Source organism: Oncorhynchus gorbuscha, linkage group LG24 (genome assembly GCF_021184085.1).
Source record: "Oncorhynchus gorbuscha isolate QuinsamMale2020 ecotype Even-year linkage group LG24, OgorEven_v1.0, whole genome shotgun sequence".
In the NCBI taxonomy this organism is placed as follows: domain Eukaryota; kingdom Metazoa; phylum Chordata; class Actinopteri; order Salmoniformes; family Salmonidae; genus Oncorhynchus; species Oncorhynchus gorbuscha.
Window position 1 is genome coordinate 48,463,352 of NC_060196.1, and position 15,496 is coordinate 48,478,847.

At 45.1% G+C, this 15,496-nt stretch overlaps 1 protein-coding gene across 1 annotated transcript in view; it reads left to right on the plus strand.

The window, feature by feature from the left end:
- Positions 1-15,496, plus strand: part of LOC124012932 (tax1-binding protein 1 homolog A-like) — a 46,481-nt gene that overhangs the window by 22,126 nt on the left and 8,859 nt on the right. Inside the window, 5 exon segments of the mRNA XM_046327004.1 lie at positions 9,827-10,078; positions 10,242-10,418; positions 10,822-10,894; positions 11,059-11,516; positions 12,744-12,830. Coding sequence (XP_046182960.1) covers positions 9,827-10,078; positions 10,242-10,418; positions 10,822-10,894; positions 11,059-11,516; positions 12,744-12,830 — 1,047 coding nt within the window.

Below are 15,496 nucleotides of genomic sequence, written 5' to 3' on the forward strand. Positions count from 1 at the left end.
GAATGCCGAGCTGTAGTCGATGAACAGCATTCTCACATAGGTATTCCTCTTGTCCAGGTGGGTTAGGGCAGTGTGCAGTGTGGTTGAGATTGCATCGTCTGTGGACCTATTTGGGCGGTAAGCAAATTGGAGTGGGTTTAGGGTGTCAGGTAGGGTGGAGGTGATATGGTCCTTGACTAGTCTCTCAAAGCACTTCATGATGACGGAAGTGAGTGCTACGGGGGCGGTAGTCGTTTAGCTCAGTTACCTTAGCTTTCTTGGGAACAGGAACAATGGTGGCCCTCTTGAAGCATGTGGGAACAGCAGACTGGTATAGGGATTGATTGAATATGTCCGTAAACCCACCGGCCAGCTGGTCTGCGCATGCTCTGAGGGCGCGGCTGGGGATGCCGTCTGGGCCTGCAGCCTTGCGAGGGTTAACACGTTTAAATGTCTTACTCACCTCGGCTGCAGTGAAGGAGAGACCGCATGTTTTCGTTGCAGGCCGTGTCAGTGGCACTGTATTGTCCTCAAAGCGGGCAAAAAAAGTTATTTAGTCTGCCTGGGAGCAAGACATCCTGGTCCGTGACTGGGCTGGATTTCATCTTGTAGTCCGTGATTAGGGAAAGAAGCAAGAAAATCAAGATAGTGGCAGCTGTACAAACGGCTTTGACTTCTCAATATGATGCCCTGTCACCTAAGGAATACCTAGGATAGGATAAGTAATCCTTCTCACCCCCCTTTAAGATTTAGATGCACTATTGTAAAGTGACTGTTCCACTGGATGTCATAAGGTGAATGCACCAATTTGTAAGTCGCTCTGGATAAGAGCGTCTGCTAAATGACTTAAATGTAAATGTTATTAATTCAGCCACTAGCAAATCAAACTTAAGTGTTGCGTTAATGCAGAATTCTGCACTTTTCTCACAGGATAAAAAAAACAATGCATAACAAATATCTTGCTGCGTTTTGTAAATGCAGATGTATAATGCTTCTTATTGTAATTTCTGCTTGGCATCAGTCATTTTGTGCTTCAGTTGCACTTCTCCACTCGGATGAGAATTCACCAACGGGCATTAGAGCTTTATGACCAATGTGTAGCTACTGTTCCCCAGGAGTTTTCTACGTGTAGCTACTGTTCCCCAGGAGTTTTCTATGTGTAGCTACTGTTCCCCAGTACTTTTCTATGTGTAGCTACTGTTCCCCAGTACTTTTCTATGTGTAGCTACTGTTCCCCAGTACTTTTCTACGTGTAGCTACTGTTCCCCAGGAGTTTTCTATGTGTAGCTACTGTTCCCCAGTACTTTTCTATGTGTAGCTACTGTTCCCCAGGAGTTTTCTATGTGTAGCTACTGTTCCCCAGGAGTTTTCTATGTGTAGCTACTGTTCCCCAGGAGTTTTCTATGTGTAGCTACTGTTCCCCAGGAGTTTTCTATGTGTAGCTACTGTTCCCCAGGAGTTTTCTGTGTAGCTACTTTTCCCCAGGAGTTTTCTATGTGTAGCTACTGTTCCCCAGGAGTTTTCTGTGTAGCTACTGTTCCCCAGGAGTTTTCTATGTGTAGCTACTGTTCCCCAGGAGTTTTCTATGTGTAGCTACTGTTCCCCAGGAGTTTTCTATGTGTAGCTACTGTTCCCCAGGAGTTTTCTATGTGTAGCTACTGTTCCCCAGGAGTTTTCTATGTGTAGCTACTGTTCCCCAGGAGTTTTCTATGTGTAGCTACTGTTCCCCAGGAGTTTTATATGTGTAGCTACTGTTCCCCAGGAGTTTTCTACGTGTAGCTACTTTTCCCCAGTACTTTTCTATGTGTAGCTACTTTTCCCCAGGAGTTTTCTATGTGTAGCTACTGTTCCCCAGTGCTTTTCTATGTGTAGCTACTGTTCCCCAGGAGTTTTCTATGTGTAGCTACTGTTCCCCAGGAGTTTTTTTCCCAGTATGTGTAGCTACTGTTCCCCAGGAGTTTTTCTATGTGTAGCTAGTGCTTTTCTATGTTCCCCTTTTCTCCAGAGTTTTTCTACTTTTCTATGTTTAGCTACCCCAGTACTTTTCTATGTGTAGCTACTTTTCCCCAGGAGTTTTCTATGTGTAGCTACTGTTCCCCAGTGCTTTTCTATGTGTAGCTACTTTTCTCCAGTGCTTTTCTATGTGTAGCTACTTTTCTCCAGTACTTTTCTATGTGTAGCTACTTTTCTCCAGTACTTTTCTATGTGTAGCTACTTTTCCCCAGTGCTTTTCTATGTGTAGCTACTTTTCTCCAGTACTTTTCTATGTGTAGCTACTTTTCCCCAGGAGTTTTCTATGTGTAGCTACTTTTCTCCAGTACTTTTCTATGTGTAGCTACTTTTCCCCAGTGCTTTTCTATGTGTAGCTACTTTTCTCCAGTACTTTTCTATGTGTAGCTACTTTTCCCCAGTGCTTTTCTATGTGTAGCTACTTTTCTCCAGTACTTTTCTATGTGTAGCTACTTTTCCCCAGTGCTTTTCTATGTGTAGCTACTTTTCTCCAGTACTTTTCTATGTGTAGCTACTTTTCCCCAGTGCTTTTCTATGTGTAGCTACTTTTCCCCAGTGCTTTTCTATGTGTAGCTACTTTTCTCCAGTACTTTTCTATGTGTAGCTACTTTTCTCCAGTACTTTTCTATGTGTAGCTACTTTTCTCCAGTACTTTTCTATGTGTAGCTACTGTTCCCCAGGAGTTTTCTACGTGTAGCTACTTTTCTCCAGTGCTTTTCTATGTGTAGCTACTGTTCCCCAGGAGTTTTCTATGTGTAGCTACTGTTCCCCAGGAGTTTTCTATGTGTAGCTACTGTTCCCCAGGAGTTTTCTATATGTAGCTACTGTTCCCCAGGAGTTTTCTATGTGTAGCTACTGTTCCCCAGGAGTTTTCTATGTGTAGCTACTGTTCTCCAGTACTTTTCTATGTGTAGCTACTGTTCCCCAGGAGTTTTCTACGTGTAGCTAAGGTTCTCCAGTACTTTTCTATGTGTAGCTACTGTTCCCCAGGAGTTTTCTACGTGTAGCTACTGTTCCCCAGGAGTTTTCTACGTGTAGCTACTTTTCTCTAGTGCTTTTCTATGTGTAGCTACTTTTCTCCAGTACTATGCTAGATTAACTTTGTGTAGCCAGCATACTTTTCTCTGGTAAAATGCTCGATTAACTTTAAGATAAACATTAGGATGGATACATTTTTTCTATGACAAACATTAGAAATATGATGGCCATTCATAATTTTTGCAAAACATTGTGAGATAATTTACTTGTGTGGCTGCCAGCCAAATAGCGTTGCATCTGATGAAAATGAATCTTATTTTCTGCTGAATGTGTTGTGTTGCACTGAGCTATTTTCTGTGAAGGTTAACTATAGTTGCGCGTCCCTGATCAATCTATTGAAGCAAAAAAAACCTGTTGCCTTTTCAATGTGAAGTGTGAGCCCTGTCAACACACAGCTGGACTCACCTGCTCCCGCTTTCTCTCCTTGTGCTATTTACTAACAAACACATGTCTGACTCAACTGTTCTGGGGAACTATGGTGAGCTTCATAATGTAAAATAATGTGACAGGTGAAATGAAGAACACAATCTGCTTTATCAAGTTGACTGCAGGTATTCACTTAAAGTAGCTGCACATATTAAAATGTGTTGAAAAACTTCAAAGAAATAGCTTCAACAGTTTGAAAAAGCATCCAGTGGCTGTTTCCAGATACCCCAGTACACAGTATACAGTGGGGCAAAAAAGTATTTAGTCAGCCACCAATCGTGCATGTTCTCCCACTTAAAAAAAGAGGAGAGAGGCCTGTAATTTTCATCATAGGTACACTTCAACAGACAAAATGAGAAAAAAAATCCAGAAAATCACATTGTAGGATTTTTAGTGAATTTATTTGCAAATTATGGTGGAAAATAAGTATTTGGTCAATAACAAAAGTTTGTCTCAATACTTTTCTATATACCCTTTGTTGGCAATGACAGAGGTCAAACGTTTTCTGTAAGTCTTCATAAGGTTTTCACACACTGTTGCTGGTATTTTGGCCCATTCCTCCATGCAGATCTCCTCTAGAGCAGTGATGTTTTGGGGCTGTTGCTGGGCAACACGGACTTTCAACTCCTTCCAAAGATTTTCTATGGGGTTGAGATCTGGAGACTGGCTAGGCCACACCAGGACCTTGAAATGCTTCTTACGAAGCCACTCCTTCGTTGCCCGGGCGGTGTGTTTGGGTCATTGTCATGCTGAAAGAGCCAGCCACGTTTCATCTTCAATGCCCTTGCTGATGGAAGGAGGTTTTCACTCAAAATCTCACGATACATTGCCCCATTCATTCTTTCCTTGACACGGATCAGTCGTCCTGGTCCCTTTGCAGAAAAACAGCCCAAAGCATGATGTTTCCACCCCCATGCTTCACAGTAGGTATGGTGTTCTTTGGATGCAACTCAGCATTCTTTTTCCTCCAAACACGACGAGTTGCGTTTTTACCAAAAAGTTATATTTTGGTTTCATCTGACCATATGACATTCTCCCAATCTTCTTCTGGATCATCCAAATGCTCTCTAGCAAACTTCAGACGGGCCTGGACATGTACTTGCTTAAGCAGGGGGTCACGTCTGGCACTGCAGGATTTGGGTCCCTGGCGGCGTAGTGTATTACTGATGGTAGGCTTTGTTACTTTGGTCCCAGCTCTCTACAGGTCATTCACTATGTCCCCCCGTGTGGTTCTGGGATTTTTGCTCACCGTTCTTGTGATCATTTTGGGGTGAGATCTTGCGTGGAGCCCCAGATCGGGGGATATTATCAGTGGTCTTGTATGTCTTCCATTTCCTAATAATTGCTCCCACAGTTGATTTCTTCAAACCAAGCTGCTTACCTATTGCAGATTCAGTCTTCCCAGCCTGGTGCAGGTCTACAATTTTGTTTCTGGTGTCCTTTGACAGCTCTTTGGTCTTGGCCATAGTGGAGTTTGGATTGTGACTGTTTGAGGTTGTGGACAGGTGTTTTTTATACTGATAACAAGTTCAAACAGGTGCCATTAATACAGGTAACGAGTGGAGGACAGAGGAGCCTCTTAAAGAAGAAGTTACAGGTCTGTGAGAGCCAGACATTTTGCTTGTTTGTAGGTGACCAAATACTTATTTTCCACCATAATTTGCAAATAAATTCATTAAAAATCCTGGGTTTTTTTCTTCTCATTTTGTCTGTCATAATTGAAGTGTACCTATGATGAAAATTACAGGCCTCTCATCTTTTTAAGTGGGAGAACTTGCACAATTGGTGGCTGACTAAATACTTTTTTACCCCACTGTATATACACACATATCCAAAATAATGTATGTGATTCCAAAATACAATGCTTCAAACAGAAAGAGTAACTTTCATATGATTAATAAAACAAAATCGATACAGTCATTAACAGAGTTCTTCAGTAATTATGCTTAGTAGTTTGATACACGCTTGATGTCTAGCTGTTTAGTTACGTGGGGAAATGATTGCAAAGCAACAGCTGATTGAGGAAAGGACTTTCTGAATGACAGTCAAGTGATAGAGATTTTCTCTTACGGCAGTCAAGATAATTAGCCTACTTCGTGGACAACATTTAAATCAAGATTCCTGAGGTAAGATTACGGCCCGTGTACGTTTTGATTGCTCTCTTTTAACTCGGGGGGAAAACAACAATCGGGAATGTGAAAATGGCCTGTATATTCGTTTTTGAATATACATTTTAAAAAGGACTTGATATTGCGAAGTTCAGATGTGGGTGGGGTTAAATGTGGAATTTTATTTATTTATTTATTTATTTCACCTTTATTTAACCAGGTAGGTTAGTTGAGAACAAGTTCTCATTTGCAACTGCGACCTGGCCAAGATAAAGCATAGCAGTGTGAACAGACAACACAGAGTTACACATGGAGTAAACAATTAACAAGTCAATAACACAGTAGGAAAAAAAAGGGGGAAAAATAGTCTATATACATTGTGTGCAAAAGGCATGAGAAGGCAGGCGAATAATTACAATTTTGCAGATTAACACTGGAGTGATAAATGATCAGATGGTCATGTACAGGTAGAGATATTGGTGTGCAAAAGAGCAGAAAAGTAAATAAATATAAACAGTATGGGGATGACGTAGGTAAAATTTTGTGGGCTATTTACCAATAAGACTATGTACAGCTGCAGCGATCAGTTAGCTGCTCAGATAGCAGATATTTGAAGTTGGTGAAGGAGATAAAAGTCTCCAACTTCAGCCATTTTTGCAATTCGTTCCAGTCACAGGCAGCAGAGAACTGGAATGAAAGGCGACCAAATGAGGTGTTGGTTTTAGGGATGATCAGTGAGATACACCTGCTGGAGCGCGTGCTACGGGTGGGTGTTGCCATCGTGACTAGTGAACTGAGATAAGGCGGAGCTTTACCTAGCATGGACTTGTAGATGACCTGGAGCCAGTGGGTCTGTCGACGAATATGTAGCGAGGGCCAGCCGACTAGAGCATACAGGTCGCAGTGGTGGGTGGTATAAGATGTTTTAGTAAAACAACGGATGGCACTGTGATAAACTGCATCCAGTTTGCTGAGTGGAGTATTGGAAGCTATTTTGTAGATGACATCGCCGAAGTCGAGGATCGGTAGGATAGTCAGTTTTACTAGGGTAAGTTTGGCGGCGTGAGTGAAGGAGGCTTTGTTGCGGAATAGAAAGCCGACTCTAGATTTGATTTTAGATTGGAGATGTTTGATATGAGTCTGGAAGGAGAGTTTACAGTCTAGCCAGACACCTAGGTACTTATAGATGTCCACATATTCTAGGTCGGAACCATCCAGGGTGGTGATGCTAGTCGGGCGTGCGAGTGCAGGCAGCGAACGGTTGAATAGCATGCATTTGGTTTTTACTAGCATTTAAGAGCAGTTGGAGGCCACGGAAGGAGTGTTGTATGGCATTGAAGCTCGTTTGGAGGTTAGATAGCACAGTGTCCAAGGACGAGCCGGAAGTATACAGAATGGTGTCGACAGCGTAGAGGTGGATCAGGGAATCGCCCGCAGCAAGAGCAACATCATTGATATATACAGAGAAAATAGTCGGCCCGAGAATTGAACCCCGTGGCACCCCCACAGAGACTGCCAGAGGACCGGACAGCATGCCCTCCGATTTGACACACTGAACTCTGTCTGCAAAGTAGTTGGTGAACCAGGCAAGGCAGTCATCCGAAAAACCGAGGCTACTGAGTCTGCCGATAAGAATATGGTGATTGACAGAGTCGAAAGCCTTGGCCAGGTCGATGAAGACGGCTGCACAGTACTGTTTTTTATCGATGGCGGTTATGATATCGTTTAGTACCTTGAGCGTGGCTGAGGTGCACCCGTGACCGGCTCGGAAACCAGATTGCACAGCGGAGAAGGTACGGTGGGATTCGAGATGGTCAGTGACCTGTTTGTTGACTTGGCTTTCGAAGACCTTAGATAGGTAGGGCAGGGTGGATATAGGTCTGTAACAGTTTGGGTCCTGGGTGTCTCCCCCTTTGAAGAGTGGGATGACTGCGGCAGCTTTCCAATCCTTGGGGATCTCAGACTATATGAAAGAGAGGTTGAACAGGCTGGTAAAAGGGGTTGCGACAATGGCGGCGGATAGTTTCAGAAATAGAGGGTCCAGATTGTCAAGCCCAGCTGATTTGTACGGATCCAGGTTTTGCAGCTCTTTCAGAACATCTGCTATCTGGATTTGGGTAAAGGAGAACCTGGAGAGGCTTGGGCGAGTAGCTGCGGGGGGGGGCGGAGCTGTTAGCCGAGGTTGGAGTAGCCAGGAGGAAGGCATGGCCAGCCATTGCGAAATGCTTGTTGAAGTTTTCGATAATCATGGATTTATCGGTGGTGACCGTGTTACCTAGCCTCAGTGCAGTGGGCAGCTGGGAGGAGGTGCTCTTGATCTCCATGGACTTTACAGTGCCTGGTCAAGTGCTCAGCCAACACTTCCTGTCCTTTCAAAGTAGGAGGTCACACTTCCATGAATTAATAGCTGCCCATACCAGGCCACAGTGCCAAGATAAGGTAACATATCTCAATTTCTGCATAATAATTAGTGTGTATTTACTTATTAAGGAACTGCTGTTACTGTAAATGGTTAGCTGACTGATATGTCCTAGCTAATCATTGGTAGTATTATTAAATGGTGATATCCAGCCTAAACAACAGTATCTATTTCTAGACTAGAGATATGCCCTAACTATAGTTAGTCAGTGGTTGCACATCTAACTAGCTGGAATGAAGCACACGTGTAAATATATAATTTCAGTGTTTCCAGCAGCTCTCCAGCTACCAAGGCCTGCCTGATCAGCCTGATAGGGTGCTTGTGGGTGTGTCCAGCTTACACATGTCTATGTGTATAGCAATGGAATGAAACATTCAACCAATGCCTCAAGTGTTGTGCTGTAGGTTCACCCCACACCAGACGGGTTCTGGGGTCCAGAAACCACTACTACCCCAAGACACTTGTGGAGATCTGAGAGAATTGGACAGAATTGGACACTCAATGTCAGCAAAACAAGAGAGATGATCGTGGAATTCAGGAAACGGTAAAGGGAGAACCCCCCTGTCCACATCAACGGGACATCAGTGGAGAAGGTGGAAAGTCTTAAGTTCCTCTGTGTACATATCACAGACAAACTGAAATGGTCCAGCCTAAAAATGTGGCTTGTCACCGAAAAGCCTCACTAACTTTTACTGGTGCACAATTGAGAGCATCCTGTCCGGCTGCATCACCGCCTGGTAGGGCAACTGCACCCCCCCCCAACCGAAGGGCTTTCCAGAGGGTGGTGCAGTCGGCACAAAGCATCACCAGGGGCAAACTACCTGCCCTCCAGGACACCTACAACACCCGATGCCACAGGAAGGCAAAAAAGATCATCAAGGACAATAACCACCTAAGCCTCTGGCTGTTCACCCCACTATCATCCAGAAGGGGAGGTCAGTACAGATGCATCAAAGCTGGGACTGAGAGATCGATAAACAGCTTTTATCTCAAGAACATCAGATTGTTAAACAGCCATCACTAGAACAGGGAGGCAGCTGCCTACCTACAGACTTGATATCATTGGCCACTTTAATAAACAGAACACTAGTCACTTTAATAATGCCACTTTAAGAATGTTTACATATCTCGTATTACTCATCTCATATGTATATACTGTATCCTACACTATCTATTGGGGTGGCAGGTAGCCTAGTAGTTCGAGCGTTGGGCCAGTAACCGAAAGGTTACTAGATCAAATACCCGAGCTGACACTGTAAAAATCTGTCATTCTGCCTCTGAACAAGGCAGTTAACCCACTGTTCCTAGGCTGTCATTGTAAATAAGAATTTGTTCTTAACTGACTTGCCTAGTTAAATAAAGATAAAATAAAAATGGCATCTTAGCTGCTCTGTCACTGCTCATTCATATATTTTATATTTCTATATTCTTAACCCATTCATTTACTAGATTGTGTTTCCCATCTCACCTTCTTATCAATGGGTTTTTGAGAAGGGTGTCAGGAATTTAGGAAATGCAAGTTGACTACAGCACTAACAGACGGGCAGTGTCCATGTTTCATGTGACATTTTTTAATGACATGTAGATGTTTTGTTGTTGCTCGAGTTAAGGTCTCATTGTGCCTACCTAGACTCTTATTCCTGTGACTACACATGAAGCTGCAAGAAAATCATATTGAAATGTATATCAAACCATTTAGAAATGTTGACCCTGATGTCACATAGAAAAGAAAGACACACATGTAAGCTAAGATAGCCCTTCTGAGGTAGCAGTTACTGTGTGTCAGGCCTCGCAGCACCTGTGTGTAAATGTGTGTATTAACCTGTCTGCCCCTCCCTCTCTCCAGGCTGAGATGGGTCGTCTGAGGGAGAAGCTTCGCCAGGCCGAGGAACAGCTCCAGGCGTCTCGCCAGCAGGCCGCCATGTTGGTGTCAGAGCTCCGCGACTCAGCGAGTGCCCGCGACCGCACCATGACCGAGCTGTACCGCGCCCGCCTGGAGGTCGACGCCCTCCGCGCCAGCCTGGCCGATGCCCAGGCCGAGTGCCGGCGAATGGAGACGCAGCTGGACCGCATGAGGACCACCTCCCAACAGGAAGTGGTAAGGAGACCATAGATATCCACAGATGGATCTTTCTTAGTTTTTAAGAATAGAAATGTAAGAGGAATGTACAACTGCTGTGTGCTGTAGACAAATTTACTAACAGAATTCCAGTATTGAATGATTTATTTGTGCTGAACTACTCCCCCTCCCTCTTTCTCAGGGTGTGGGGACCTCCAGTGAGGGGGGGTGTGTGGTGTCTGAGGCGGAGGCTGAGCTACAGAGAGAAGTGGAGGAGCTGAAGCTGCGTCTCCACATGGCCGCTGAGCACTACAAGGAGAAGTACAGGGAGTGTCAGCGACTCCGCAGGCAGGTGGCCAAGCTCAGCGAGGCCCAGGGGGTGAGTCTGTCTGTCTGCAGTACTGTATTACACCACACCATAGCGCCATCTAGTGGCACACACCCAAGGCCACTGACAGGTTGCTTCCATATATAGTCCACTACTTTTGACCAGTGACCATACATATATGTTCCCTATATAGTGCACCACTTTTGACCAGGGCCCATTCGGCTCTCTTTCCTATATAGTGCACTACATTTCATAAGGGCCCTTAGGGCTCTGGTCAAAAGTAGTGAATGTTAGTGAATAGGGTGCCATTTCATAAGCAGCAAAGCGGTCTCCTATGTCCCCAGCCTGATTCAGCAACAGAAACATTATATCTAATGACTGGGAGTTTATCATTGGGGTACATCTCAATGGTCTGAAATGGCTTCCTCAACTTATTTCCCCTTTATGTCTGTAGGAGTCAAAGAGAAACGCTGCTACTGAGACGACACAGGAGCCACTGACACCCAGTCCAGAGTCACCTACAGCAGGTACACACACACACACACACACACACACACACACACACACACACACACACACACACACACACACACACACACACACACACACACACACACACACACACACACACACACACACACACACACTATTCACTTTAATACTAAGTCCTCTAACTTCTGTGTGTTTGCAGGCAATCTGGCTGCAGCTGTGCTGAGAGGAGACACTGAGAGGCCTGCTGTCCCTAACCGCAGTTACAAAGACAGGGAACACACATACACCAATACATTCTCAGGCATGGAAACCATGAGAGTAGGGGAGAAGGAGTGGAAGGGGAGAAATGGGGACGAGAGGGAAGTGAGTGGAGGAGAGGAAGGGAAAGAAGAGGGGAGTGTGGAAGAGGAGAGGAAGAAGGACAGGAGTGTAGGAGGTGAGTTCATGAGCATGAAGATGGAGAGTTGGGTGGAGGTGGAGAATGAGAGGAGGAGTGCTGAAGAAGTGGATGAGAGGAGGAGTGTGGAGGAGGTAGAGAAAGAGCAGACTCGTTCAGTGGAGGAGGAGCTGGCGAGGATGGAGGAGAAGTGGGCGGAGCAGTGTGCTATCAACGAAACGCTCAAACAGAGACTGGCCAATGAGGAGGAGCGATTCAGGGTGAGTCATCCACACACACACACACACACACACACACACACACACACACACACACACACACACACACACACACACACACACACACACACACACACACGATCATGCTCACATTTAACCACATTTGTACACACACACATGGACGCACACATTCTGGCACACAAACACACCCAGTCTCTTTGCCAGGTTGATAAGGTTGTGTCTATGTCAGCCCTGTGAGGTTAGCTTGGTGGTTACTCTTTAACCATGCATCACCACGGTCCTCTAGACTGAATGTGTGTGTTTCTCATGATTAAGTGTGTACTTTTCGCTCAGTGAGGGTGTGTGTGTGTGTTTCAGTTTCAATGCACAAGTACAGTAAAATGCCTTCCTTTCTGGCTCTGTGTGTGTGCTTGATCTCTGGGAGTGAGTGTGTGCTTGATCTCTGGGAGTGAGTGTGTGCTTGATCTCTGGGAGTGAGTGTGTTTATCTGTGCAGTAAATAGTAGTCTCTCTCTCTCGATAATGTCTCCAGATAGAGATAAATACACACAGTTATAACCCCAAGCCCCAGACACACAGATACACATGCTTTATAGCTGTTTACATCACACACACACTGGGGAGGAGAGGAGGGGGAAGGGAAGGGAGGGGAAGGGAAGAGGGGAGGATATACGAGGAGTTAAGAGGAGATGACAGAAAAGAGGAGGAGAGGAATGAAGAGAATTGCACTATTGCAGCCCCCTTCACCAAGAACAAGGGAGAGAAAGAGAAATGGAGGAGGAGGGAAAGGGATAGATACTGTAGAAAGAGATAATGGGGAAAAGACAGACGAGGGAGGGTTGGAGGGAGAGAGGGAGAGTCGGAGGGAGTCGGCGGGAGAGAGAGGGAGGGAGTGAAGGAGAGAGGCGGGAAGGAGAGAGGAAGGGAAGGAGAGTCGGGAGGAGCTGAAGGGGGGGGAGGGGGGAGGGAGGGGGAGAGTTGGGAAGAGAGTCAGGTGGAGAGTTGGAGAGAGTCAGGCAGAGTAGCTGCCTTTGTAGTTGTTTGAGAAGAACCCAGACACACAGCCATGTAAACTTTGCTTGATTTATATTTACCCCAGTGCACTAGACTAGGTTATGTCTGGGGTGGTATATACAGGATGACTTACAATGGGTTCTTAAAGAATAAATCTGTAAGTTCTCTGTTCCTTGTGGCCAATGGGTACAGTGTTTGTCTGATGTTTGTCTGATGGTCTGTTTCCTCTGTGTAGATCCAGATGGCAGAGAGGGCCATAGAGGTGACAGAGCTGAAGGAGAGTCTGGCTCAGGCCCTCAGAGAGAAGGACCAACTCAAGGAGGTACTATGAACATTCATACAGCTGTCATAGCATAAGACCTCAGGAAATACACAGTTTACACAGCTGTTAAAACATCAGGACACTGGACCTATGAGCTGTCATATGTTTGAGATGGTATAAAATGCTTTCATAGAGCTACTGCTGAAGCCTGAAAGAGTTTAGCTGTTATAAGCCTACCAAAGCACTGGATACCCCAACATAGCTTCCTCCCAATTTCTAGATTCAACTAATGATACACCCATCCCTGTACGGTACTGCCGTAGTACACTAACCATTAAATGGTGGAAATGCCAGCCTTCGTGTCTGTTTCACCCCGCGGTCACCCTCGTTTAAATGTTAGACCGGATAGCCCTGCACTAATGAAGTCATCAAGAGAGGGAGGAAGAAAAAGGTGGGAAGGAGAAAGAAAGGGAAGAGGGGGGGGGGCGAGCACCTTCAACAAGCATGCGAGAGCTATGTGGGCTGGTGTTTGACACTTCTCACAGTAAGACTAGATAATTCTAGCAGTTGACTTCAGATAGAACTGCAGGTAGAACTGTTTGGTGTTCTATGATTGAAAACCCTGAAGTTGCTCCTAATCGTACATACGCTCCAATGGATCATTTCAGATCTAGGAGAGCTGTCTAGGTATAGGAAAGGGTATTTCAGATCTTGGAGAGTTGTCTAGGTATAGGAAAGGGTATTTCAGATCTAGGAGAGGTGTCTAGGTATAGGAAAGGGTATTTCAGATCTAGGAGAGGTGTCTAGGTATAGGAAAGGGTATTTCAGATCTAGGAGAGGTGTCTAGATATAGGAAAGGGTATTTCAGATCTAGGAGAGGTGTCTAGGTATAGGAAAGGGATTTCAGATCTAGGAGAGCTGTCTAGGTATAGGAAAGGGTATTTCAGATCTTGGAGAGTTGTCTAGGTATAGGAAAGGGTATTTCAGATCTAGGAGAGGTGTCTAGGTATAGGAAAGGGTATTTCAGATCTAGGAGAGGTGTCTAGGTATAGGAAAGGGTATTTCAGATCTAGGAGAGGTGTCTAGGTATAGGAAAGGGTATTTCAGATCTAGGAGAGGTGTCTAGGTATAGGAAAGGGTATTTCAGATCTACGAGAGGTGTCTAGGTATAGGAAAGGGTATTTCAGATCTACGAGAGGTGTCTAGGTATAGGAAAGGGTTGGTAGTTATAAACTCAGGGCTATATCCTCGTGGAAGGATGAGTAAATGAATCAAAATGGTTTTTAATTAAAATATGTCAATCATTATTTTAATATGATGATAAAAGTGATAATGCCCTCGAAGCCTTGGTTTGGAGGATATATTCAAATCAAATCAAATGTATTTATATAGTCCTTCGTACATCAGCTGATATCTCAAAGTGCTGTACAGAAACCCAGCCTAAAACCCCAAACAGCAAGCAATGCATGTGTAGCAGCATGGTGGCTAGGAAAAACTCCCTATAAAGGCCAAAACCTAGGAAGAAACCTAGAGAGGAACCAGGCTATGAGGCGTGGCCAGTCCTCTTCTGGCTGTGCCGGGTGGAGATTATAACAGAACATGGCCAAGATGTTCAAATGTTCATAAATAACCAGCATGGTCAAATAATAATAATAATCACAGGCAGAACAGTTGAAACTGGAGCAGCAGCACGGCCAGGTGGACTGGGGACAGCAAGGAGTCATCATGCCAGGTAGTCCTGAGGCATGGTCCTAGGGCTCAGGTCCGAGAGAGAGAGAGAAAGAAAGAGAGAATTAGAGAGAGCATACTTAAATTCACACAGGACACCGGATAAGACGGGAGAAGTACTCCAGATATAACAAACTGACCCTAGCCCCCGACACAAACTACTGCAGCATAAATACTGGAGGCTGAGACAGGAGGGGTCAGGAGACACTGTGGCCCCATCCAATGATACCCCCGGACAGGGCCAAACAGGAAGGACATAACCCCACCCATTTTGCCAAAGCACAGCCCCCACACCACTAGAGGGATGTCTTCAACCACCAACTTACCATCCTGAGACAAGGCCGAGTATAGCCCACAAAGATCTCCGCTACGGCACAACCCAAGGGGTGGCGCCAACCCAGACGGGAAGATCACATCAGTGACTCAACCCACTCAAGTGACGCACCCCTCCTAGGGACGGCATGAAAGAGCACCAGTAAGCCAGTGACTCAGCCCCTGTAATAGGGTTAGAGGTAGAGAATCCCAGTGGAAAGAGGGGAACCAGGCCAAGCATAGACTGCAAGGGTAGTTCGTTGCTCCAGAGCCTTTCCGTTCACCTTCACACTCCCGGGCCAGACTCCACTCAATCATATGACCCACTGAAGAGTTGAGTCTTCAGTAAAGACTTAAAGGTTGAGACCGAGTTTGCGTCTCTCACATGGGTAGGCAGAGCATTCCATAAAAATGGAGCTCAAACTATTGGCACAGTTTGCTGGCCCAAGACAACACCCATGACAATATATCCTCCAAACCACGGCTTCTGTGGCATTATCACTTAAATACATAGCTACAGTTATACATACAGACATGCATTTTCTGTATATCTAAGATTGTGGCCCAGCCTAAAGGGACATTTCACTCATAAATGTAAGTTTGTCAAATATTTTCAGACTTTAAAAGTAGAGTAATGTCAAGCTGAAACCACGCCCCATTGCATTGTTTTTTTAAATCCAGCTGTA